The 23,804-nt window shown below is 52.2% G+C and overlaps 1 protein-coding gene across 7 annotated transcripts in view; it reads left to right on the top strand.

The window, feature by feature from the left end:
• spega (striated muscle enriched protein kinase a) overlaps positions 1-23,804 on the top strand; it is a 1,182,457-nt gene that overhangs the window by 350,738 nt on the left and 807,915 nt on the right. For 6 of the 7 annotated variants that reach the window (XM_072468701.1, XM_072468720.1, XM_072468711.1 and 3 more), the window contains 3 exons: positions 2,643-2,832; positions 6,625-6,854; positions 7,667-7,786. In XM_072468701.1, the coding sequence (XP_072324802.1) occupies positions 2,643-2,832; positions 6,625-6,854; positions 7,667-7,786 (540 nt within the window). The remainder of the gene's footprint in view (positions 1-2,642; positions 2,833-6,624; positions 6,855-7,666; positions 7,787-23,804) is intronic. The other variant, XM_072468729.1, reaches the window with a different exon arrangement.

Here is a 23,804-nt window from a genome sequence, read left to right as displayed (position 1 = left end):
TTTTTCATTATTGCTGAAAAAATGGACGTACTGTCAAAGCTTTTCAACCTGCACTCATCAGAGTGGACGCAAAAATATTTACAACAGGTGAGACGAGCACTTTCCACGCTGCCACAATGCAGTGACTACGCTAACGGCATTTTCCACATAACTAGATGCTACCATCAGTCCAAAAAGGCATTCCGCCCACCACACTATTAAACAATATCAGGTATGAATTTCAGTGCAGGTGTGATGTCAGGTTTGTACGTCTCAGTGACTGGCTGACCAGCCCGAGCTTTCAAAACCCCAAACAGAACTTCTAACTCTTAGCTGTGACTCTGCGGTTAGCACTTGCTGAATTGGGTTTGGACCTGCTTTGGGCATTCACTCATTGACGTTTGAAATAGATGATGGTTTCTTTTTACTTAAATATTTTTTTTCAAGGCTTTTCACATTTGATACATAAAATTATCAGAAGTGCTAGTTTCACCTGTTGTAAATATTTTTGCGTCCGCTCTGATGAGTGCAGGTTGAAAAGCTTTGGCAATATGTCCATCTTTTCAGCAACATTCAAATTCTGTGCAACAAGTTATTAATAATCACAGATTATTAAACGTAGGAGCAAAGGTTAATAACACAGGAATCTGCAGTCTCAGGAATATACTATGAATATTGATCAGAAGACCAAAACATCAAATGAACAGAAACCACAAGGCCCCAACCTGCCCTGATACCATGGCTCCTCCAACGCACCCCGCCTTCCTAATGTGTCCCCCTTATCCTTCCCACCAGTCCCCCGACACCCCCGCCTCTCCGCCCCTCCCCCAAATTGTCCCCCTTAACCCTCCCACCAGCCCCCGACACTCTTCGACTCTCCGCCCTCTCAGTTTTTCTGCCTTTTCCCCCCCAAACCCCCCCCCCCCCCCACCCCCCCCCACCACCACCACCACTGACCCCTCAATCCACCTTAAAATCAGTGAACGGTTTCCATCTCTGGGTTGACCCCTCCTCCGACCCCCCTCAAAGTGAACTTGACTTTCTCCAGGTTCAGGAATTCTGCCAGGTCGCTGACACCCCCCGCCTCCGCAGCTCCGAGTCCCATCAACGCAACGCGATCCTCCTCGGGGCTATCGGGGAGGCCGAGGTCAATACGGCGGCCTCTCTCCCCGCCAGGACTCCCGGACCTTCCGACACTCCGAATATCTCACCCCCTCCGGACCCGGGACCACCCCCTCACCGAGAATCTCGGACATGGCTCCCGAGAACCCCTGCCAGGACCACCTCAACCTTGGGCATGCCCAGAACATGTGGATGTGATTCATGACCCCCCCCCCCCCCACACACACACCGGAAATAGATGATTGTTGCTCAGGTCCCGAAGTGACCTTGGGGTCTTTACTCTGGTGGCCAACACGGACTGGAAACGTTAATTCTGTTTCTCTCTTCACAGATGCTGCCAGACCTGCTGACTATTTCCAGCACTTTCTGTTTTTGGTTCCTTAACCCTTTTTATTTCACTGAGCTGGCCCTCGCTGCTCGCCCAGTTGATGTTGAGCAACAGTGCAGTTGATATACCTCCAGGACGGAGTGTATGGGAAACCGCTCAGCTGCATGGCCCCTCAGTATCTATATTTAGTGCGTAATCCTTTGGCAGCACGGTAGCATGGTGGATAGCACAATTGCTTCACAGCTCCAGGGTCCCAGGTTCGATTCCGGCTTGGGGCACTGTCTGTGCGGAGTCTGCACATCCTCCCCGTGTGTGCGTGGGTTTCCTCCGGGTGCTCCGGTTTCCTCCCACAGTCCAAAGATGTGCAGGTTAGGTGGATTGGCCATGATCAATTACCCTTAGTGTCCAAAATTGCCCTTAGTGTTGGGTGGGGTTACTGGGTTATGGGGATAGGGTGGAGGTGTTGACCTTGGGTAGGGTGCTCTTTCCAAGAGCCGGTGCAGACTCGATGGGCCGAATGGCCTCCTTCTGCACTGTAAATTCTATGATCTAATTCTATGAGATACCGTAGTGCCTCTCCCCTTGAGGACTCCTCCTACCTGTCTCATCAATGTCACCCGTTTGTCTTTTGAGACACCTTGGCCCAGACCCAATTAATCAGCACCTATTCTCCTTCAGGATAGATTGCTGTGATTATTTGAAATTTGGTATTCTCTGGTTTGTCCTGATGAGGGCACGAGACAATGCGGGTTGCCAACCCTGCAGAAAGTGAAGATCAATCTCCGGGTCACGACCGTGGGCCACCCTGGGGGAAAAATCACCGGGGCATTAAAAAAGATTTTTTCTTTAAACTTTCTTTGGCTATTTCTCTTTGGAATATTTGAAAAAGGTGGAAAGAGGCTGATTGGCAAACACCATCCAATTGGGTAACGTGGCATTTTGCTTTCCGACTGGTGTAGGAAGGCCGTGCGTCACTAAGGTGGAAGAATGGCCTGAGGGGGGTGGGGTGGGGGGAGGTCATGTGATGAAACCTCCAGGAATACATTGAATCAGAGTTGGCAACCCTGTGTGTCTGATTTCAGTAATATCCAATGGCCGAGCTTGTCAAAGGCCTGTGTTACTAAACCTGCTCTGCTGGGTTTAACGGTTTGAGAATATCGTGTTCAGCAGCTCAAACTGCCGCGTTTTGACACGCTGGTGTTCTGTTTGCCAGGGGAGAGAGTGGTGGAGATGGAGGATGTGCAGATCGTGAGGGACCGGGGGCTGCACTCGCTCATTATCATGCACGTGATGAGCGAGAATGAAGGGGAGTACGCAGCCATCGCCCAGAACGCTCACTCCGACGCCTTCTGCTCAGCAGAACTCTACGTGGAGGAGCCGCGGCCTGTAGTCTCGTCGCCAATGTAAGGACCACCAGGGAGGGGGTTATAGCATCGTGCACTACCTCGGGATTGTCACAAAGCATCTTCCAACCAATGAAACACCTCCAAAGTGTAATCACTGCTGTGATGTGGGAACTGCTGCACCCCCATAGGAGGGATAGCGGTAATATCACTTAAACCAGTAATCCTGCGGCCAGGACTCATGTTCTGGGGACATGGGTTCAAATCCCCACCACGGAAGCTGGCGGAACTTAAATTCAATCAATTTTAGTTAATTCAGTTACTTTGAAGTATAAATCTTACCACAGTAATAGTAACCACAAAACTATCACTGTCGTCCTTACCCACTTTAACCTCCGCGTGATTCCACACCCACAGCGATGTGGTTGATGCTTAATGCCTCTGAAATGGCCGAGTGACGCACTCAGTTCAAGGGCCAATTAAGGATGGGTCACAAATTCTGGCCTTGCAGTGAGAACCACATCCCAGGATAAATTTTAAAAGAACTCTCATTGGTGTACAGCAAGAGTCCACAAACAGCTAGAAGATAAATGCTATTTTATTAGCAACGTTGATTGAGGGACAAATATTAGGCCAGGACACCAGGGAGAACTCCTCTGAAATAGTGGCCATGGGATTATTATAACCAATCGTGGGGTCCCTGTTTCTCATCACATCTGAAAGACAGCACCTCTGACAGTGGTCAGTAGATCCCTCATGTCTGAGATCATGTAAACACTAGATCCGTTATGCCTGAGTTTTGTGGTCAGAAGGTCCCTCGTGTATACATTTCCGTGGTTTGTAGATCCCTTATGCCTGAGATTCTGTAATCAGTAGATCCCTCACACCTGGGTTTGTGTGGTCAGTCGATCCCTCGCGTGGGTGTGGTCAGTAGATCCCTCATGTCCGAGTTTATGTGGTCAGTGGATCCCTCACATCTGGGTTTGTGTGGTAAGTAGATCCCTCGCACCTGAGTTTGTGAGGTCAGTAGATCCCTCACATCTGGGTTTTTGTGGTCAGTAGATCCCTCATATCGGGGTTTGTGTGGTCAGTAGGTCCCTCGTGTCTGATATTATGTGGTGTAGATCCTTTGTGTCTGCGTTTTAGTGGTCAGTAGCTCCCTCGTGTCTAGTAATATGTAATCAGTAGATCCCTCATATTTGTGTTTCTGTGGTCAGTAGATCCCTCGTGTCTGAGTTTGTGTGGTCAGTAGAACCCTCACATCTGGATTTGTGTGGTCAGTAGATCTCTCGTGCCTGGGTTTGGCGGTCAGTAGATCCCTCACATTTGTGTGTGTCAGTAGATCTCTCGCGTCTGAGTTCGTGTAATGTGGCCATTAGATCCCTCACATCTGAGTTCGTGTGGTCAGTCGATCCCTCATGCCTGGGTCTGTGTGGTCAGTAGATCCCTCGTCTTTGTGTGAGCAGTAGATCCTGCGTGTCTGGGGTTATGTGTTCAGTAAATCCCTCACACCTGGGTTTGTGTGGTCAGTAGATCCCCGTGCCTGAGTGTGCGCACAGTAGATCCTTGAGTTTGTGTGGTCAGTAGATCCCTCATGTCTGAGTGTGTGTGGTCAGTAGATCATTTGTGTCTGGGTTTGTGTGGTCAGTCGATCCCTCGTGTCCGAGTTTGTGTGGTCAGTAGATCCCTCATGTCTGAGTTTGTGTGGTCAATAGATCCCTCATGTCTGAGTTTGTGTAGCAAGTAGATCCCTCACATCTGGGTTTGTGTGGTCAGTAGATCCCTCATGTATGGGTTTGTGTGGTCAGTAGATCCCTCATGTCTTTGTTTGTGTGAGCAGTAGATCCTGCGTGTCTGGGGTTATGTGTTCAGTAGATCCCTCACATCTGGGTTTGTGTGGTCAGTAGATCCCCGTGCCTGAGTGCGTGCGCACAGTAGATCCTTGAGTTTGTGTGGTCAGTAGATCCCTCGTGCCTGAGTGTGCGTGGTCAGTAGATCCCTTGTGTCTGGGTTTGTGTGGTCAGTCGATCCCTCATGTCTGAGTTTGTGTGGTCAGTGGATCCCTCATGTCTGAGTTTGTGTGGTCAGTAGATCCCCATGTCTGAGTGTGCGCGCGCAGTAGATCCTTGAGTGTGTGTGGTCAGTAGATCCCTTGTGTCCGAGTGTGTGGTCAGTAGATCCTTTGTGTCTGGGTTTGTGTGGTCAGTCGATCCCTCATGTATGTGTTTGTGTGGGCAGTAGATCCCTCATGTCTCAGTTTGCGTGGCAAGTAGATCCCTCACACCTGGGTTTGTGTGGTCAGTAGATCCCCGTGTCTGAGTGTGCGCGCGCAGTTGATCCTTGTATGTGTGTGGTCAGTGGATCCCTTGTGTCCATGTGTGTGGTCAGTAGATCCTTTGTGCCTGGGTTTGTGTGGTCAGTCGCTCCCTCATGTCTGCGCGTGTGTGGTCAGTGGATCCCTCATGTCTGCGCTTGTGTGGTCAGTGGATCCCTCATGTCTGAGTTTGTGTGGTCAGTAGATCCCTCATGTTTGAGTTTGTGTGGTCAGTAGATCCCTCATGTCTGCGCTTGTGTGGTCAGTGGATCCCTCATGTCTGAGTTTGTGTGGTCAGTAGATCCCTCATGTTTGAGTTTGTGTGGTCAGTAGATCCCTCATGTCTGAGTTTGTGTGGTCAGTAGATCCATCATGTCTGAGTATGTGTGGTCAGTAGATCCCTCATGTCTTTGTTTGTGTGAGCAGTAGATCCCGCGTGTCTGGGTTTATGTGGTCAGTATATCCCTAATTCCTGAGTGTGTGTGGTCAGTAGATCCCTCATGCCTGAGTATGCGTGGTCAGTAGATCCCTCATGTCTTTGTTTGTGTGAGCAGTAGATCCCGCATGTCTGGGTTTATGTGGTCAGTAGATCCCTCACATCTGGGGTTGTGTGGTCAGTAGACCCCTCACATCTGGGTTTGTGTGGTCAGTAGATCCCTCACATCTGGGTTTGTGTGGTCAGTAGATCTCTCACATCTGGGCTTGTGTGGTCAGTAGGTCCCCCGTGCCTGAGATTATGCAGTGTAGATCCCTTGCGTCTGCGTTTTAGTGGTCAGTAGATTCCTCGTGTCTGGTAATATGTAATCAGTAGATCCCCCACATTTGGGTTTCTTGGTCAGTAGATCCCTCGCGTCTGAGTTTGTGTGGTCAGTATATCCCTCGTGGCAGAGTCTGTGGTGAGTAGATCCCTCGCGTCTGAGTATCTGTGGTGAGTCGATCCCTCGTGCCTGAGTACCTGTGGTCAGTACATCCCTCATGTCTGGATTTGTGAGGTCAGTAGATCCCTCATGTCTGCGTTTGTGAGAGCAGTAGATTCTTTCATATCTGGGATTTTGGAAGCTGGTCATCCTCTTCTATTCAAATTTCAAATTGGTCCAAAGAATGGGACCAAGAACACGAGGGTAAGAGGGAGGGTGGGTAAGAGGGAGGAAGAATCAGAGGGAGGGAGGACGATCAGGAGGGAAGGCAAGAGCGATTGAGGGTAAGAGGGAGGGAGTGAAGCTCTTGGTCGTGGCTGTTATGTCAATGATGGAGGAATAATTCAGCAGCTTGTATTTTACCTTCAGCAAGTTTATTCTACATACAACCCAGTTGAGATACAAGCTCCTAATGGTTCCCCCACGTCATCTGTCCCAGTCGTGTCCATTTCTACTCTTGCGGAGGTTGAGCTAATAATTGTCACCTGTCTTTAATAAGACCATTAGGTTGCACCCTCTGATACCCTGACAATAGTACCAGTTAGGATTTCCCTCTGTCACCCCTGCCCCACGAGAGGAGATTGCGGTTGCCCTGTCTGTCATCTTCTCTCTTCTTCATAGGGCTAAGCTGGAAAAGATGCCGTCGATTCCCGAGGAGCCCGAGATCCCAGAAAATGAGATGGAACGTTTCACCATGCCTGACTTCATCAAACCCATCCAGAACATCGATGTGACGGAGGGGAAGGATGCTGTCCTGGAGTGTCAGGTGACAGGTCTGCCCTACCCCGCCATCACCTGGTACCATAACGGGCACAAGCTGGAGAGCACGGACGAGCGGAGGATGACTCAGTGTACGTAAATCCACTAAACCCTCCCAAGTGAGGCGCTGGCAAACGCTAAGGACATTAAAGTGTTCGCTTGGTGCCGTGCTTGAGACTTGGCCTTCAGGGTATAACAGGCGGTTCTCAAAATTCAACGCAATAGTCTCCATTTCTACATCCAGCAGCTCGCCATCATCAACGATAGGGAGGCCTGTCACAGGGAAGAAGGTTCCTAACCAGACACAGCCCTCTCCATCCCTCATCTCAGTTCAGACCCTATTGGATCAGGACCTCTGCTGTTAAATATTTGTGGCATGTTCTGGAATTTCACTCAAGCCCTGGAACTTTGAATTGCTCAGAATTAAGAATGAAATAGAAGCAGGAGGAGGCCATTCGGCCCCTCGAGCCTGCTCTACCATTCAATAACATTTTAGTCGATCTTCTGCCCCAACTCCTGTTGCCCGCCTTCTCCCCTTATCCCTTGATTCCTCCCAGCATCTGAAAACCTATTGACGTCTTCTCAATGGCGGACTACCCACAACTCTCTGGGGCAGAGAGTGCCAAAGGTAGATTCGCGCAAGGTCCATTCCAGAATCTTCAGCTTCTCTCCACGCCACGCAACCCTAGGCGGTTTATGACCGGTACGCTAAGTGTTGGGTCACATGGTGCCCATCCTGAGGCCACCTGACCTACCCAGCATGGGTCAGAGGTCACACTCAAACGCCAAGCCCCCCCATCCCCCCCGCACCGCCCCCCCCCCGTAGGTTACCTCCCATATTCTTGCTTGCTGCCCATCTCATGATTCTTAATGGTTTCATCACCATGGCTTCTCTTCACTACAGATAAAGACATCCATCGCTTGGTCATTCGCTGTGCCGACCATTCTCACGCAGGCGTTTATAAAAGTGTCATAGCGAACAAGGTGGGGAAGGCGACAGGCTACGCCCACATATACATATCTGGTAAGACCCCACCCCGTCTGTGAACAGTCATAGAACAAAGCACCAAGTGGCTTCGCTGATAGTAACTTGGAGCAGCCGGTACGTTGGTTTACAAAGGATGTACAGCGCACAGCGAGAGCTCCTGTGGGGACATGGGGTAGCGCCCCTACCTCTGGCCAGGAGCTCCGGGTTCAAGTCCCACTTCAGGACTTTGGCGGGCAGTGAAGGTGCCTCCATAACCCGGCCAAACTGGTTGATGATCAGCCTGGAGACCCTCACAACACCCCTGATGGTGGTTGGTGAGAGTGGGACAGTTTCCAGTTCACAAGGCGATGACCAACCTCTGCAGTACCTTGTCAAGTGTAATCGTGGAGCAATCCAGTGGGGGTCCATGGTCACCAACTAATGGCACCTGAAGGGGGAGGATTCAGCACAGAAACCGGATATTTCGCACGTATATGTTTCACTCGAGCTCCGCGCCCAGGTCTATTTGTCTCTGGCGGTGTTGCGGGGTCTCGCCCGCTGGGCGGAGAGCTGGTGGCAGCACCTCATCACCTCGTTTAGGACAGATGGGTGAGTCTTCTCCAGGATCGAGGACCCTGCGGGTAGACATCCTCCCACTGAGAGTTGGCCGGACACTTTCAGACTGGCAGCTGTGATTGCAGGCAGTGCCAAGGGAAGTGGGGGGGGGGGGGAGGCTGCTGACCGTGCACAACCACCCAAGGCCGCAGGTGGTGAGAGTCGGGGGTTGACAGCCAGGGCAGCGGGCACCCCCATGTCACCAGGTCCCTCAATCAGGCACCGGGAACCTGGAAACAATCGGGCATTGGTGTGCTTGTTGACCACTCCGTTTGGCCGGTTTGCGTGTTGACCACACCGTTTGGAAGGGTTAGCGTGTTGACCACTCCGTTTGGCCGGTTTGCTTGTTGACCTCTCCATTTGGCCAGTTTGCGTGTTGACCACTCCGTTTGGCCGGTTTGCGTGTTGACCACACCGTTTGGAAGGGTTAGCGTGTTGACCACTCCGTTTGGCCGGTTTGCTTGTTGACCTCTCCATTTGGCCAGTTTACGTGTTGACCACTCCGTTTGGCCGGTCTGCATGTTGACCACTCCGCTTGGCCAGTTTGCTTGTTGACCACTCAGTTTGACCGGTTTGCATGTTGACCACTCCGTTTGGCCGGTTTGCATGTTGATCACTCCGTTTGGCCGGTTTGCGTGTAGACCACTCCATTTGTCCGGTTTGCGTATTGACCGCTCCATTTGGAGGGGTTTGCGTGTGGAACACTCTGTTTGACCGGTTTACGTGTTGACCTCTCCGTTTGGAGGGATTTGCGTGTTGACCTCTCCGTTTGGTCGGTTTGCTTGTTGACCACTCCGTTTGGCCGATTTGCGTGTTGACCACTCCGTTTGGCTGGTTTCCTTGTTGACCTCTCCGTTTGGTCGGTTTGCGTGTTGACCACTCTGGTCGGTTTGCGTGTTGACCACTCTGTTTGGTCAGTTTGCTTGTTGACCACTCCATTTGGCCTGTTTGCGTGTTGACCACTCCGTTTGGCTGGTTTCCTTGTTGACCTCTCCGTTTGGTCGGTTTGCGTGTTGACCACTCTGGTCGGTTTGCGTGTTGACCACTCTGTCTGGTCAGTTTGCTTGTTGACCACTCCGTTTGGCCGGTTTGCGTGTTGACCACTCCGTTTGGCCGGTTTGCTTGTTGACCACTCCGTTTGGACAGTTTGCGTGTTGACCACTCCGTTTGGTCGTTTTGCTTGTTAACCACTCTGTTTGGCCGGTTTGTGTGTTGACCACTCTGTTTGGCCGGGTTGCGTGTTGACCACTCTGTTTTGCTGGTTTGCGTGTTGACCACTCTATTTGGCCGGTTTGCGTGTTGACCACTCTGTTTGGCCGGTGTGCATGTTGACCACTCTGTTTGGCCGGTGTGCGTGTTGACCACTCTGTTTGGCCGGATTGCGTGTTGACCACTCCATTTGTCCGGTTTGCATATTGACTGCTCCATTTGGAGGGGTTTGCGTGTGGACCACTCTGTTTGACCGGTTTGCGGGTGGACCACTATGTTTGTCCGATTTGCGTATTGACCGCTCCATTTGGAGGGGTTTGCGTGTGGACCACTCTGTTTGACCGGTTTGCGTGTTGACCTCTCCGTTTGGTCAGTTTGCTTGTTGACCACTCCGTTTGGCCGGTTTGCGTGTTGACCACTCCCTTTGGCTGATTTCCTTGTTGACCTCTCCGTTTGGTCGGTTTGCGTGTTGACCACTCTGGTCGGTTAGCGTGTTGACCGCTCTGTGTGGTCAGTTTGCTTGTTGACCACTCCGTTTGGTAGTTTTGCTTGTTAACCACTCTGTTTGGCCGGTTTGCGTGTTGACCACTCTGTTTGGCCGAGTTGCGTGTTGACCACTCTGTTTGGCCGGTTTGCGTGTTGACCACTCTGTTTGGCCGGTTTGCGTGTTGACCACTCTGTTTGGCCGGTTTGCATGTTGACCACTCTGTATGGCCGGTGTGCGTGTTGACCACTCTGTTTGGCCGGTTTGCGTGTTGACCACTCCATTTGTCCGGTTTGCGTATTGACCGCTCCATTTGGAGGGGTTTGTGTGTGGACCACTCTGTTTGACCGGTTTGCGTGTGGACCACTATGTTTGGCCGGTTTGCGTATTGACCGCTCCATTTGGAGGGGTTTGCGTGTGGACCACTCCATTTGACCGGTTTGCGTGTGGACCACTATGTTTGGCCGGTTTGCGTGTTGACCACTCCGTTTGGCAGGATTGCGTGTGGACCACTATGTTTGGCCGGTTTGCGTGTTGACCACTCCGTTTGGCCGGTTTGCTTGTTGACCACTCCGCTTGGCCGGTTTGCGTGTTGACCACTCCATTTGGCTGGTTTGCGTGTTGACCACTCCGTTTGGCCAGTTTGCGTGTTGACCACTACATTTGGAGGGGTTTGCGTGTTGACCACTCCGTTTGGCCGGTTTGCTTGTTGACCACTCCGTTTGGCTGGTTTGCGTGTTGACCACTCCATTTGGCCGGTTTGCGTGTTGACCACTCCGTTTGGCCGGTTTGCATGTTGACCACTCCGTTCAGAGGGGTTTGCATGTTGACCGCTCCGTTTGGCCGGTTTGCGTGTGGACCACTCTGTTTGACCGGTTTGCGTGTTGACCTCTCCGTTTGGTCGGTTTGCTTGTTGACCACTCCGTTTGGCCGGTTTGCGTGTTGACCACTCCGTTTAGCTGGTTTCCTTGTTGACCTCTCCGTTTGGTTGGTTTGCGTGTTGACCACTCTGGTCGGTTAGCGTGTTGACCGCTCTGTTTGGTCAGTTTGCTTGTTGACCACTCCGTTTGGTCGTTTTGCTTGTTAACCACTCTGTTTGGCCGGTTTGCGTGTTGACCACTCTGTTTGGCCGGGTTGCGTGTTGACCACTCTGTTTGGCCGGTTTGCGTGTTGACCACTCTGTTTGGCCGGTTTGCGTGTTGACCACTCTGTTTGGCCGGTTTGCATGTTGACCACTCTGTATGGCCGGTGTGCGTGTTGACCACTCTGTTTGGCCGGTTTGCGTGTTGACCACTCCATTTGTCCGGTTTGCGTATTGACCGCTCCATTTGGAGGGGTTTGCGTGTGGACCACTCTGTTTGACCGGTTTGCGTGTGGACCACTATGTTTGGCCGGTTTGCGTATTGACCGCTCCATTTGGAGGGGTTTGCGTGTGGACCACTCCGTTTGACCGGTTTGCGTGTGGACCACTATGTTTGGCCGGTTTGCGTGTTGACCACTCCGTTTGGCCGGATTGCGTGTGGACCACTATGTTTGGCCGGTTTGCGTGTTGACCACTCCGTTAGGCCGGTTTGCTTGTTGACCACTCCGCTTGGCCGGTTTGCGTGTTGACCACTCCGTTTGGCTGGATTGCGTGTTGACCACTCCGTTTGGCCAGTTTGCGTGTTGACCACTACATTTGGAGGGGTTTGCGTGTTGACCACTCCATTTGGCCGGTTTGCGTGTTGACCACTCCGTTTGGCCGGTTTGCGTGTTGACCACTACATTTGGAGGGGTTTGCGTGTTGACCACTCCGTTTGGCTGGTTTGCGTGTTGACCACTCCGTTTGGCCGGTTTGCGTGTTGACCACTCCGTTTGGCCGGTTTGCATGTTGACCGCTCCGTTTGGCCAGTTTGCGTGTTGACCACTCTGTTTGGCCAGTTTGCGTGTTGACCACTCCATTCAGAGGGGTTTGCATGTTGACCGCTCCGTTTGGCCGGTTTGCGTGTTGACCTCTCCGTTTGGTCGGTTTGCATGTTGACCACTCCGTTTGGCTGGTTTGCGTGTTGACCACTCCGTTTGGTCGGTTTGTGTGTTGACCACTCCGTTTGGCTGGTTTGCGTGTTGACCACTCTGTTTGGCCGGGGTGCATGTTGACCACTCCATTTGACCGGTTTGCGTGTTGACCACTCTGTTTGGCCGGTTTGCGTGTTGACCACTCCGTTTGGCCGGTTTGCGTGTGGACCACTATGTTTGGCCGGTTTGCGTGTTGACCACTCCGTTTGGCCGGTTTGCTTGTTGACCACTCCGCTTGGCCGATTTGCATGTTGACCACTCCGTTTGTCCGGTTTGCGTGTTGACCACTCCTTTTGGCCAGTTTGCGTGTTGACCACTACATTTGGAGGGGTTTGCATGTTGATTACTCCGTTTGGCCGGGTTGCGTGTTGACCACTCCGTTTGGCTGGTTTCCTTGTTGACCTCTCCGTTTGGTCGGTTTGCGTGTTGACCACTCTGGTAGGTTTGCGTGTTGACCACTCCGTTTGGCTGGTTTCCTTGTTGACCACTCCGTTTGGACAGTTTGCGTGTTGACCACTCCGTTTGGTCGTTTTGCTTGTTAACCACTCTGTTTGGCCGGTTTGCGTGTTGACCACTCTGTTTGGCCGGGTTGCGTGTTGACCACTCTGTTTTGCTGGTTTGCGTGTTGACCACTCTGTTTGGCCGGTTTGCGTGTTGACCACTCTGTTTGGCCGGTTTGCATGTTGACCACTCTGTTTGGCCGCTGTGCGTGTTGACCACTCTGTTTGGCCGGTTTGCGTGTTGACCACTCCATTTGTCCGGTTTGCATATTGACCGCTCCATTTGGAGGGGTTTGCGTGTGGACCACTCTGTTTGACCGGTTTGCGTGTGGACCACTATGTTTGTCCGATTTGTGTATTGACCGCTCCATTTGGAGGGGTTTGCGTGTGGACCACTCTGGTTGACCGGTTTGTGTGTGGACCACTCTGTTGGACCGGTTTGCGTGTTGACCTCTCCATTTGGTCAGTTTGCTTGTTGACCACTCCGTTTGGCCGGTTTGCGTGTTGACCACTCCCTTTGGCTGGTTTCCTTGTTGACCTCTCCGTTTGATCGGTTTGCGTGTTGACCACTCTGTTTGGCCGGTTTGCATGTTGACCACTCTGTTTGGCCGGTTTGCGTGTTGACCACTCCATTTGTCCGGTTTGCGTATTGACCGCTCCATTTGGAGGGGTTTGCGTGTGGACCACTCTGTTTGACCGGTTTGCGTGTGGACCACTATGTTTGGCCGGTTTGCGTATTGACCGCTCCATTTGGAGGGGTTTGCGTGTGGACCACTCCGTTTGACCGGTTTGCGTGTGGACCACTATGTTTGGCCGGTTTGCGTGTTGACCACTCCGTTTGGCCGGATTGCGTGTGGACCACTATGTTTGGCCGGTTTGCGTGTTGACCACTCCGTTTGGCCCGTTTGCTTGTTGACCACTCCGCTTGGCCGGTTTGCATGTTGACCACTCCGTTTGGCTGGATTGCGTGTTGACCACTCCGTTTGGCCAGTTTGCGTGTTGACCACTACATTTGGAGGGGTTTGCGTGTTGACCACTCCATTTGGCCGGTTTGCGTGTTGACCACTCCATTTGGCTGGTTTGCGTGTTGACCACTCCGTTTGGCCGGTTTGCGTGTTGACCACTCCGTTTGGCCGGTTTGCATGTTGACCGCTCCGTTTGGCCAGTTTGCGTGTTGACCACTCTGTTTGGCCAGTTTGCGTGTTGACCACTCCGTTCAGAGGGGTTTGCATGTTGACCGCTCCGTTTGGCCGGTTTGCGTGTTGACCTCTCCGTTTGGTCGGTTTGCATGTTGACCACTCCGTTTGGCTGGTTTGTGTGTTGACCACTCCGTTTGGTCGGTTTGTGTGTTGACCACTCCGTTTGGCTGGTTTGCGTGTTGACCACTCCATTTGACCAGTTTGCGTGTTGACCACTCTGTTTGGCCGGTTTGCGTGTTGACCACTCCGTTTGGCCGGTTTGCGTGTGGACCACTATGTTTGGCCGATTTGCGTGTTGACCACTCCGTTTGGCCGGTTTGCTTGTTGACCACTCCGCTTGGCCGATTTGCATGTTGACCACTCCGTTTGTCCGGTTTGCGTGTTGACCACTCCTTTTGGCCAGTTTGCGTGTTGACCACCACATTTGGAGGGGTTTGCGTGTTGACTACTCCGTTTGGCCGGGTTGCGTGTTGACCACTCCGTTTGGCTGGTTTCCTTGTTGACCTCTCCGTTTGGTCGGTTTGCGTGTTGACCACTCTGGTCGGTTTGCGTGTTGACCACTCCGTTTGGCTGGTTTCCTTGTTGACCACTCCGTTTGGACAGTTTGCGTGTTGACCACTCCGTTTGGTCGTTTTGCTTGTTAACCACTCTGTTTGGCCGGTTTGCGTGTTGACCACTCTGTTTGGCCGGGTTGCGTGTTGACCACTCTGTTTTGCTGGTTTGCGTGTTGACCACTCTGTTTGGCCGGTTTGCGTGTTGACCACTCTGTTTGGCCGGTTTGCATGTTGACCACTCTGTTTGGCCGCTGTGCGTGTTGACCACTCTGTTTGGCCGGTTTGCGTGTTGACCACTCCATTTGTCCGGTTTGCATATTGACCGCTCCATTTGGAGGGGTTTGCGTGTGGACCACTCTGTTTGACCGGTTTGCGTGTGGACCACTATGTTTGTCCGATTTGCGTATTGACCGCTCCATTTGGAGGGGTTTGCGTGTGGACCACTCTGTTTGACCGGTTTGTGTGTGGACCACTCTGTTGGACCGGTTTGCGTGTTGACCTCTCCATTTGGTCAGTTTGCTTGTTGACCACTCCGTTTGGCCGGTTTGCGTGTTGACCACTCCCTTTGGCTGGTTTCCTTGTTGACCTCTCCGTTTGATCGGTTTGCGTGTTGACCACTCTGTTTGGCCGGTTTGCATGTTGACCACTCTGTATGGCCGGTGTGCGTGTTGACTACTCTGTTTGGCCGGTTTGCGTATTGACCGCTCCATTTGGAGGGGTTTGCGTGTGGACCACTCTGTTTGACCGGTTTGCGTGTGGACCACGATGTTTGGCTGGTTTGCGTATTGACCGCTCCATTTGGAGGGGTTTGCGTGTGGACCACTCCATTTGACCGGTTTGCGTGTGGACCACTATGTTTGGCCGGTTTGTGTGTTGACCACTCCGTTTGGCCGGATTGCGTGTGGACCACTATGTTTGGCCGGTTTGCGTGTTGACCACTCCGTTTGGCCAGTTTGCTTGTTGACCACTCCGCTTGGCCGGTTTGCGTGTTGACCACTCCATTTGGCCGGTTTGCGTGTTGACCACTCCGTTTGGCCAGTTTGCGTGTTGACCACTACATTTGGAGGGGTTTGCGTGTTGACCACTCCGTTTGGCCGGTTTGCGTGTTGACCACTCCGTTTGGCTGGTTTGCGTGTTGACCACTCCGTTTGGCCGGTTTGCGTGTTGACCACTCCGTTTGGCCGGTTTGCATGTTGACCACTCCGTTCAGAGGGGTTTACATGTTGACCGCTCCGTTTGGCCAGTTTGCGTGTTGACCACTCCGTTCATAGGGCTTTGCATGTTGACCGCTCCGTTTGGCCGGTTTGCGTGTTGACCACTACATTTGGAGGGGTTTGCGTGTTGACCACTCCATTTGGCCGGTTTGCGTGTTGACCACTCCGTTTGGCTGGTTTGCGTGTTGACCACTCCGTTTGGCCGGTTTGCGTGTTGACCACTCCGTTTGGCCGGTTTGCATGTTGACCGCTCCGTTTGGCCAGTTTGCGTGTTGACCACTCTGTTTGGCCAGTTTGCGTGTTGACCACTCCGTTCAGAGGGGTTTGCATGTTGACCGCTCCGTTTGGCCGGTTTGCGTGTTGACCTCTCCGTTTGGTCGGTTTGCATGTTGACCACTCCGTTTGGCTGGTTTGTGTGTTGACCACTCCGTTTGGTCGGTTTGTGTGTTGACCACTCCGTTTGGCTGGTTTGCGTGTTGACCACTCTGTTTGGCCGGGGTGCATGTTGACCACTCCATTTGACCAGTTTGCGTGTTGACCACTCTGTTTGGCCGGTTTGCGTGTTGACCACTCCGTTTGGCCGGTTTGCGTGTGGACCACTATGTTTGGCCGATTTGCGTGTTGACCACTCCGTTTGGCCGGTTTGCTTGTTGACCACTCCGCTTGGCCGATTTGCATGTTGACCACTCCGTTTGTCCGGTTTGCGTGTTGACCACTCCTTTTGGCCAGTTTGCGTGTTGACCACTACATTTGGAGGGGTTTGCGTGTTGACTACTCCGTTTGGCCGGGTTGCGTGTTGACCACTCTGGTCGGTTTGCGTGTTGACCACTCCGTTTGGCTGGTTTCCTTGTTGACCACTCCGTTTGGACAGTTTGCGTGTTGACCACTCCGTTTGGTCGTTTTGCTTGTTAACCACTCTGTTTGGCCGGTTTGCGTGTTGACCACTCTGTTTGGCCGGGTTGCGTGTTGACCACTCTGTTTTGCTGGTTTGCGTGTTGACCACTCTGTTTGGCCGGTTTGCGTGTTGACCACTCTGTTTGGCCGGTTTGCATGTTGACCACTCTGTTTGGCCGCTGTGCGTGTTGACCACTCTGTTTGGCCGGTTTGCGTGTTGACCACTCCATTTGTCCGGTTTGCATATTGACCGCTCCATTTGGAGGGGTTTGCGTGTGGACCACTCTGTTTGACCGGTTTGCGTGTGGACCACTATGTTTGTCCGATTTGCGTATTGACCGCTCCATTTGGAGGGGTTTGCGTGTGGACCACTCTGTTTGACCGGTTTGTGTGTGGACCACTCTGTTGGACCGGTTTGCGTGTTGACCTCTCCATTTGGTCAGTTTGCTTGTTGACCACTCCGTTTGGCCGGTTTGCGTGTTGACCACTCCCTTTGGCTGGTTTCCTTGTTGACCTCTCCGTTTGATCGGTTTGCGTGTTGACCACTCTGTTTGGCCGGTTTGCATGTTGACCACTCTGTATGGCCGGTGTGCGTGTTGACTACTCTGTTTGGCCGGTTTGCGTATTGACCGCTCCATTTGGAGGGGTTTGCGTGTGGACCACTCTGTTTGACCGGTTTGCGTGTGGACCACGATGTTTGGCTGGTTTGCGTATTGACCGCTCCATTTGGAGGGGTTTGCGTGTGGACCACTCCATTTGACCGGTTTGCGTGTGGACCACTATGTTTGGCCGGTTTGTGTGTTGACCACTCCGTTTGGCCGGATTGCGTGTGGACCACTATGTTTGGCCGGTTTGCGTGTTGACCACTCCGTTTGGCCAGTTTGCTTGTTGACCACTCCGCTTGGCCGGTTTGCGTGTTGACCACTCCATTTGGCCGGTTTGCGTGTTGACCACTCCGTTTGGCCAGTTTGCGTGTTGACCACTACATTTGGAGGGGTTTGCGTGTTGACCACTCCGTTTGGCCGGTTTGCGTGTTGACCACTCCGTTTGGCCGGTTTGCATGTTGACCACTCCGTTCAGAGGGGTTTACATGTTGACCGCTCCGTTTGGCCAGTTTGCGTGTTGACCACTCCGTTCATAGGGCTTTGCATGTTGACCGCTCCGTTTGGCCGGTTTGCGTGTTGACCTCTCCGTTTGGTCGGTTTGCATGTTGACCACTCCGTTTGGCCGGTTTGCGTGTTGACCACTCCGTTTGGCCGGGGTGCATGTTGACCACTCCATTTGACCGGTTTGCGTGTTGACCACTCTGTTTGGCCGGGGTGCATGTTGACCACTCCATTTGACCGGTTTGCGTGTTGACCACTCTGTTTGGCCGGTTTGCGTGTTGACCACTCCGTTTGGCCGGTTTGCGTGTGGACCACTATGTTTGGCCGGTTTGCATGTTGATCACTCCGTTTGGCCGGTTTGCTTGTGGACCACTCCGCTTGGCCGATTTGCCTGTTGACCACTCCGTTTGTCCGGTTTGCGTGTTGACCACTCCTTTTGGCCAGTTTGCGTGTTGACCACTACATTTGGAGGGGTTTGCGTGTTGACCACTCCATTTGGCCGGTTTGCGTGTTGACCACTCCGTTTGGCTGGTTTGCCTGTTGACCACTCGGTTTGGCCGGTTTGCGTGTTGACCACTCCGTTTGGCCGGTTTGCATGTTGACCCCTCCGTTTGGCCAGTTTGCGTGTTGACCACTCTGTTTGGCCAGTTTGTGTGTTTACCACTCCGTTCAGAGGGTTTGCATGTTGACCACTCCACTTGGCCGGTTTGCGTGTTGACCACTCCGTTTGGCCGGTTTGCGTGTTGACCACTCCGTTTGGCCAGTTTGCGTGTTGACCACTACATTTGGTGCGGCTTGCGTGTTGACCACTCCGTTCGGCCGGTTTGCTTGTTGACCACTCCGTTTGGCCGGTTTGCATGTTGACCACTCCGTTTGGCCGGTTTGCGTGTTGACCACTCCGTTTGGCCGGTTTGCGTGTTGACCACTCCAATTGGCCGGTTTGCGTGTTGACCACTCCGTTTGGCCGGTTTGCGTGTTGACCACTCCGTTTGGCCAGTTTGCGTGTTGACCACTCTGTTCGGCCGGTTTCCCCAGTGGCGGCGGGGCAAGGGAATGCCCAATTGGCGACATGGCTGCTCAGCCTGATTAACGTCCCTACCACACCATCTCCATCCCATCCCCTCCCCCCCCACCTCCACCCCGCTCCACCCCATCCCCACAGCCCCCCGCTGCACAACTCCTCCACCCCAATTCACCCACCCGCCACCAAACCCCTTGGGGGCCGGACTTTCAATTTCACCCCATTTGTGGCCTAACCAAGGTTTATTATAACCTGCCCGCTATTCAACATAACTCGAAAAGTAAACCCGCAGAGCTCGCACTTTTGTTTACGACCTTGTTAATGTGCGGCACGGCTTTTAATGATTGATGTATTTTTACTCAGAGGTTCCTTCGTATCTCGAGCCCAGCTGGACTCGTACCTTCCAAGTAATACGTAACATCTCCGTCCTCCCCACTCAAACGGCACGTCTCGTATTTACTTCATTTGCCAGTTTTTGACCATTGTGCAAGTTTACGTCGTCCTCCTCAGTATGGACCATCCTGTCCTCCTCCCCCCTCCCCTGCATTTCACTGATGGGAATTGGGATTTGGATCCGGAATGGTGACTGTAACTTGCGCACAGCAGCAGAGTCGGTCTTGGAGGGTCGCTGCTCGCCAGGGGGCAGTGGGTGAAGCCAGTTTACCCAGACTGGCGAACGGGTGGAGGTGGTATTCCACAGTAATCGATGCTGCGACCACAGTCGTCCGTCGTCTAGGGAATTGGATGTGGGAGCCGGGAGGGCTGGTTTAGCTCAGTGGGCTAGACAGCTGGTTTGTGATGCAGAACAAGTCCAGCAGCGCGGGTTCAATTCCCATACCAGCTGAGGATTCTGAATTCTCCCTCTGTGTACCCGAACAGGCGGCGGAATGTGGCGACTGGGGGCTTTTCACAGTAACTTCATAATTGTGACAATATAAAACGGTTATCGGTCAGGACTTCCCCCTCCCCTCCCCCGGGGTGTGTCTTGTGGCTGCAGGGGGGGGGGGGGGGGGGCGGGGGGGCCACCGGTGGCCATTAGACGGGTCTGCCCGTTGTTGATGGTAACCCGGTGTTAGCACCCCTCGGTTGGCAGCAGCATAGGTAAAATCCCGCCCGCCATTACAAAGTTTCCGCGCTCGAGTGAATGTAGTCAGCACTGAGGAGACAGAGTGATAAAATACCAGAAAACATCGACAAACTTGGGAAATGTGTAATTGGTTGATTAATTTTGTGAGATGGAGCATTTTAGCAGGAGGGAAATAAATAGGCCGGATGATGAGATGGAGGAGCAAAGGATCATGGGAACAGGGTCAATGTAGTAAACCACTATATTGCATTGTGTCGTGCTGTGTTGTGTTGTTACATGCCTGAGCTTGTCCCGGCTGGCTCCGCATGTGGCTCCTTCCCTCGGTCTCATGTATAAAGGTGGCTAGTCTCCGCCTCGACCCAGTTCGGGATCAGAGGCCACGAGGCTTGCTGTTTAGTGTATTAAAGCCTCAGTTACGTTCATCACTCATTGTTTGTTTATTGATGGCATATCAGTCAACAGGACTGTGTGTCCCAGCAGTGACTGTGTGTGTGTGTAACAGGACTGAGCGTCTCAGCACTGACTGTGTGTATGTAACAGGACTAAGTGTCTCAGCACTGACTGTGTGTGTGTGTGTGTGTGTGTGTAACAGGACTAAGTGTCTCAGCACTGACTGTGTGTGTGTGTGTGTGTGTGTGTGTATAATAGGAGGGAGTGTCTCAGCACTGACTGTGTGTGTGTAACAGGACTAAGTGTCTCGGCACTGACTGTGTGTGTGTAACAGGACTAAGTGTCTCAGCACTGACTGTGTGCGTGTGTGTGTAACAGGACTAAGTGTCTCAGCACTGACTGTGTGTGTGTAACAGGACTAAGTGTCTCAGCACTGACTGTGTGTGTGCGTGTGTGTGTAACAGGACCGAGTGTCTCAGCACTGACTGTGTGTGTGTGTGTGTGTGTGTGTGTATAATAGGAGGGAGTGTCTCAGCACTGACTGTGTGTGTGTAACAGGACTAAGTGTCTCGGCACTGACTGTGTGTGTGTAACAGGACTAAGTGTCTCGGCACTGACTGTGTGTGTGTAACAGGACTAAGTGTCTCAGCACTGACTGTGTGTGTGTAACAGGACTGAGTGTCTCAGCACTGACTGTGTTTGTGTGTGTGTGTGTGTAACAGGACCGAGTGTCTCAGCACTGACTGTGTGTGTGTAACAGGACTGAGTGTCTCAGCACTGACTGTGTGTGTGTGTGTGTGTAACAGGACCGAGTGTCTCAGCACTGACTGTGTGTGTGTAACAGGACTGAGTGTCTCGGCACTGACTGTGTGTGTGTAACAGGACCGAGTGTCTCAGCACTGACTGTGTGTGTGTGTGTGTGTGTAACAGGACTAAGTGTCTCAGCACTGACTGTGTGTGTGCGTGTGTGTGTAACAGGACCGAGTGTCTCAGCACTGACTGTGTGTGTCTGTGTAACAGAACTGAGTGTCTCAGCACTGACTGTGTGTGTGTGTGTGTGTAACAGGACTGAGTGTCTCAGCACTGACTGTGTGTGTGTGTAACAGGAATGAGTGTCTCAGCACTGACTGTGTGTGTGTGTGTGTGTGTGTGTGTGTGTAACAGGACTGAGTGTCTCAGCACTGACTGTGTGTGTGTGTAACAGGAATGAGTGTCTCAGCACTGACTGTGTGTGTGTAACAGGACTGAGTGTCTCAGCACTGACTGTGTGTGTGTGTAACAGGACTGAGTGTCTCAGCACTGACTGTGTGTGTGTGTAACAGGAATGAGTGTCTCAGCACTGACTGTGTGTGTGTAACAGGACTGAGTGTCTCAGCACTGACTGTGTGTGTGTGTGTGTAACAGGACCGAGTGTCTCAGCACTGACTGTGTGTGTGTAACAGGACTGAGTGTCTCAGCACTGACTGTGTGTGTGTGTAACAGGAATGAGTGTCTCAGCACTGACTGTGTGTGTGTGTGTGTGTAACAGGACTGACTGTCTCAGCACTGACTGTGTGTGTGTGTAACAGGACTGAGTGTCTCAGTACTGACTGTGTTTGTGTCTGTGTGTGTGTAACAGGACCGAGTGTCTCAGCACTGACTGTGTGTGTAACAGGACCGAGTGTCTCAGCACTGACTGTGTGTGTGTGTGTGTAACAGGACTGAGTGTCTCAGCACTGACTGTGTGTGTGTGTGTAACAGGACTGAGTGTCTCAGCACTGACTGTGTGTGTGCGTGTGTGTGTAACAGGACTGAGTGTCTCAGCACTGACTGTGGGTGTGTGTAACAGGACTGAGTGTCTCAGCACTGACTGTGTGTGTGCGTGTGTGTGTAACAGGAATGAGTGTCTCAGCACTGACTGTGTGTGTGTAACAGGACTGAGTGTCTCAGCACTGACTGTGTGTGTGTGTGTGTAACAGGACCGAGTGTCTCAGCACTGACTGTGTGTGTCTGTGTAACAGAACTGAGTGTCTCAGCACTGTCGGTGTGTGTGTGTGTGTGTGTAACAGAACTGAGTGTCTCAGCACTGACTGTGTGTGTGCGTGTGTGTGTAACAGGAATGAGTGTCTCAGCACTGACTGTGTGTGTGTAACAGGACTGAGTGTCTCAGCACTGTCGGTGTGTGTGTGTGTGTGTGTAACAGAACTGAGTGTCTCAGCACTGACTGTGTGTGTGCGTGTGTGTGTAACAGGAATGAGTGTCTCAGCACTGACTGTGTGTGTGTAACAGGACTGAGTGTCTCAGCACTGACTGTGTGTGTGTAACAGGACTGAGTGTCTCAGCACTGACTGTGTGTGTGTAACAGGACTGAGTGTCTCAGCACTGACTGTGTGTGTGTGTGTGTAACAGGACCGAGTGTCTCAGCACTGACTGTGTGTGTCTGTGTAACAGAACTGAGTGTCTCAGCACTGACTGTGTGTGTGTAACAGGACTGAGTGTCTCAGCACTGACTGTGTGTGTGTGTAACAGGAATGAGTGTCTCAGCACTGACTGTGTGTGTGTAACAGGACTGAGTGTCTCAGCACTGACTGTGTGTGTGTGTAACAGGAATGAGTGTCTCAGCACTGACTGTGTGTGTGTAACAGGACTGAGTGTCTCAGCACTGACTGTGTGTGTGTGTAACAGGAATGAGTGTCTCAGCACTGACTGTGTGTGTGTAACAGGACCGAGTGTCTCAGCACTGACTGTGTGTGTGTGTAACAGGACCGAGTGTCTCAGCACTGACTGTGTGTGTGTGTGTGTGTGTAACAGGACTGATTGTCTCAGCACTGACTGTGTGTGTGTGTAACAGGACTGATTGTCTCAGCACTGACTGTGTGTGTGTAACAGGACCGAGTGTCTCAGCACTGACTGTGTGTGTGTGTGTGTGTAACAGGACTGATTGTCTCAGCACTGACTGTGTGTGTGTGTGTGTGTGTGTAACAGGACCGAGTGTCTCAGCACTGACTGTGTGTGTGTAACAGGACCGAGTGTCTCAGCACTGACTGTGTGTGTGTGTGTGTGTGTGTAACAGGACTGATTGTCTCAGCACTGACTGTGTGTGTGTAACAGGACCGAGTGTCTCAGCACTGACTGTGTGTGTGTGTGTGTGTAACAGGACTGATTGTCTCAGCACTGACTGTGTGTGTGTGTAACAGGACTGATTGTCTCAGCACTGACTGTGTGAGTGTGTAACAGGACTGAGTGTCTCAGCACTGACTGTGTGTGTGTGTGTGTGTAACAGGACCGAGTGTCTCAGCACTGACTGTGTGTGTGTAACAGGACCGAGTGTCTCAGCACTGACTGTGTGTGTGTGTGTGTAACAGGACTGAGTGTCTCAGCACTGACTGTGTGTGTGTGTGTGTGTAACAGGACTAAGTGTCTCAGCACTGACTGTGTGTGTGTGTGTGTGTGTAACAGGACTGAGCGTCTCAGCACTGACTGTGTGTGTGTGTAACAGGACTGAGTGTCTCAGCACTGACTGTGTGTGTGTGTGTGTGTAACAGGACTAAGTGTCTCAGCACTGACTGTGTGTGTCTGTGTAACAGAACTGAGTGTCTCAGCACTGACTGTGTGTGTCTGTGTAACAGAACTGAGTGTCTCAGCACTGACTGTGTGTGTGTAACAGGACTGAGTGTCTCAGCACTGACTGTGTGTGTGTAACAGGACTGAGTGTCTCAGCACTGACTGTGTGTGTGTGTGTGTGTGTGTAACAGGACTGAGTGTCTC

Source organism: Scyliorhinus torazame, chromosome 2 (assembly GCF_047496885.1).
Source record: "Scyliorhinus torazame isolate Kashiwa2021f chromosome 2, sScyTor2.1, whole genome shotgun sequence".
Taxonomy (NCBI): Eukaryota; Metazoa; Chordata; class Chondrichthyes; order Carcharhiniformes; family Scyliorhinidae; genus Scyliorhinus; species Scyliorhinus torazame.
The sequence above is the reverse complement of the archived record's forward strand: the minus strand, read 5'-3'. Positions and strand labels throughout refer to the sequence as shown.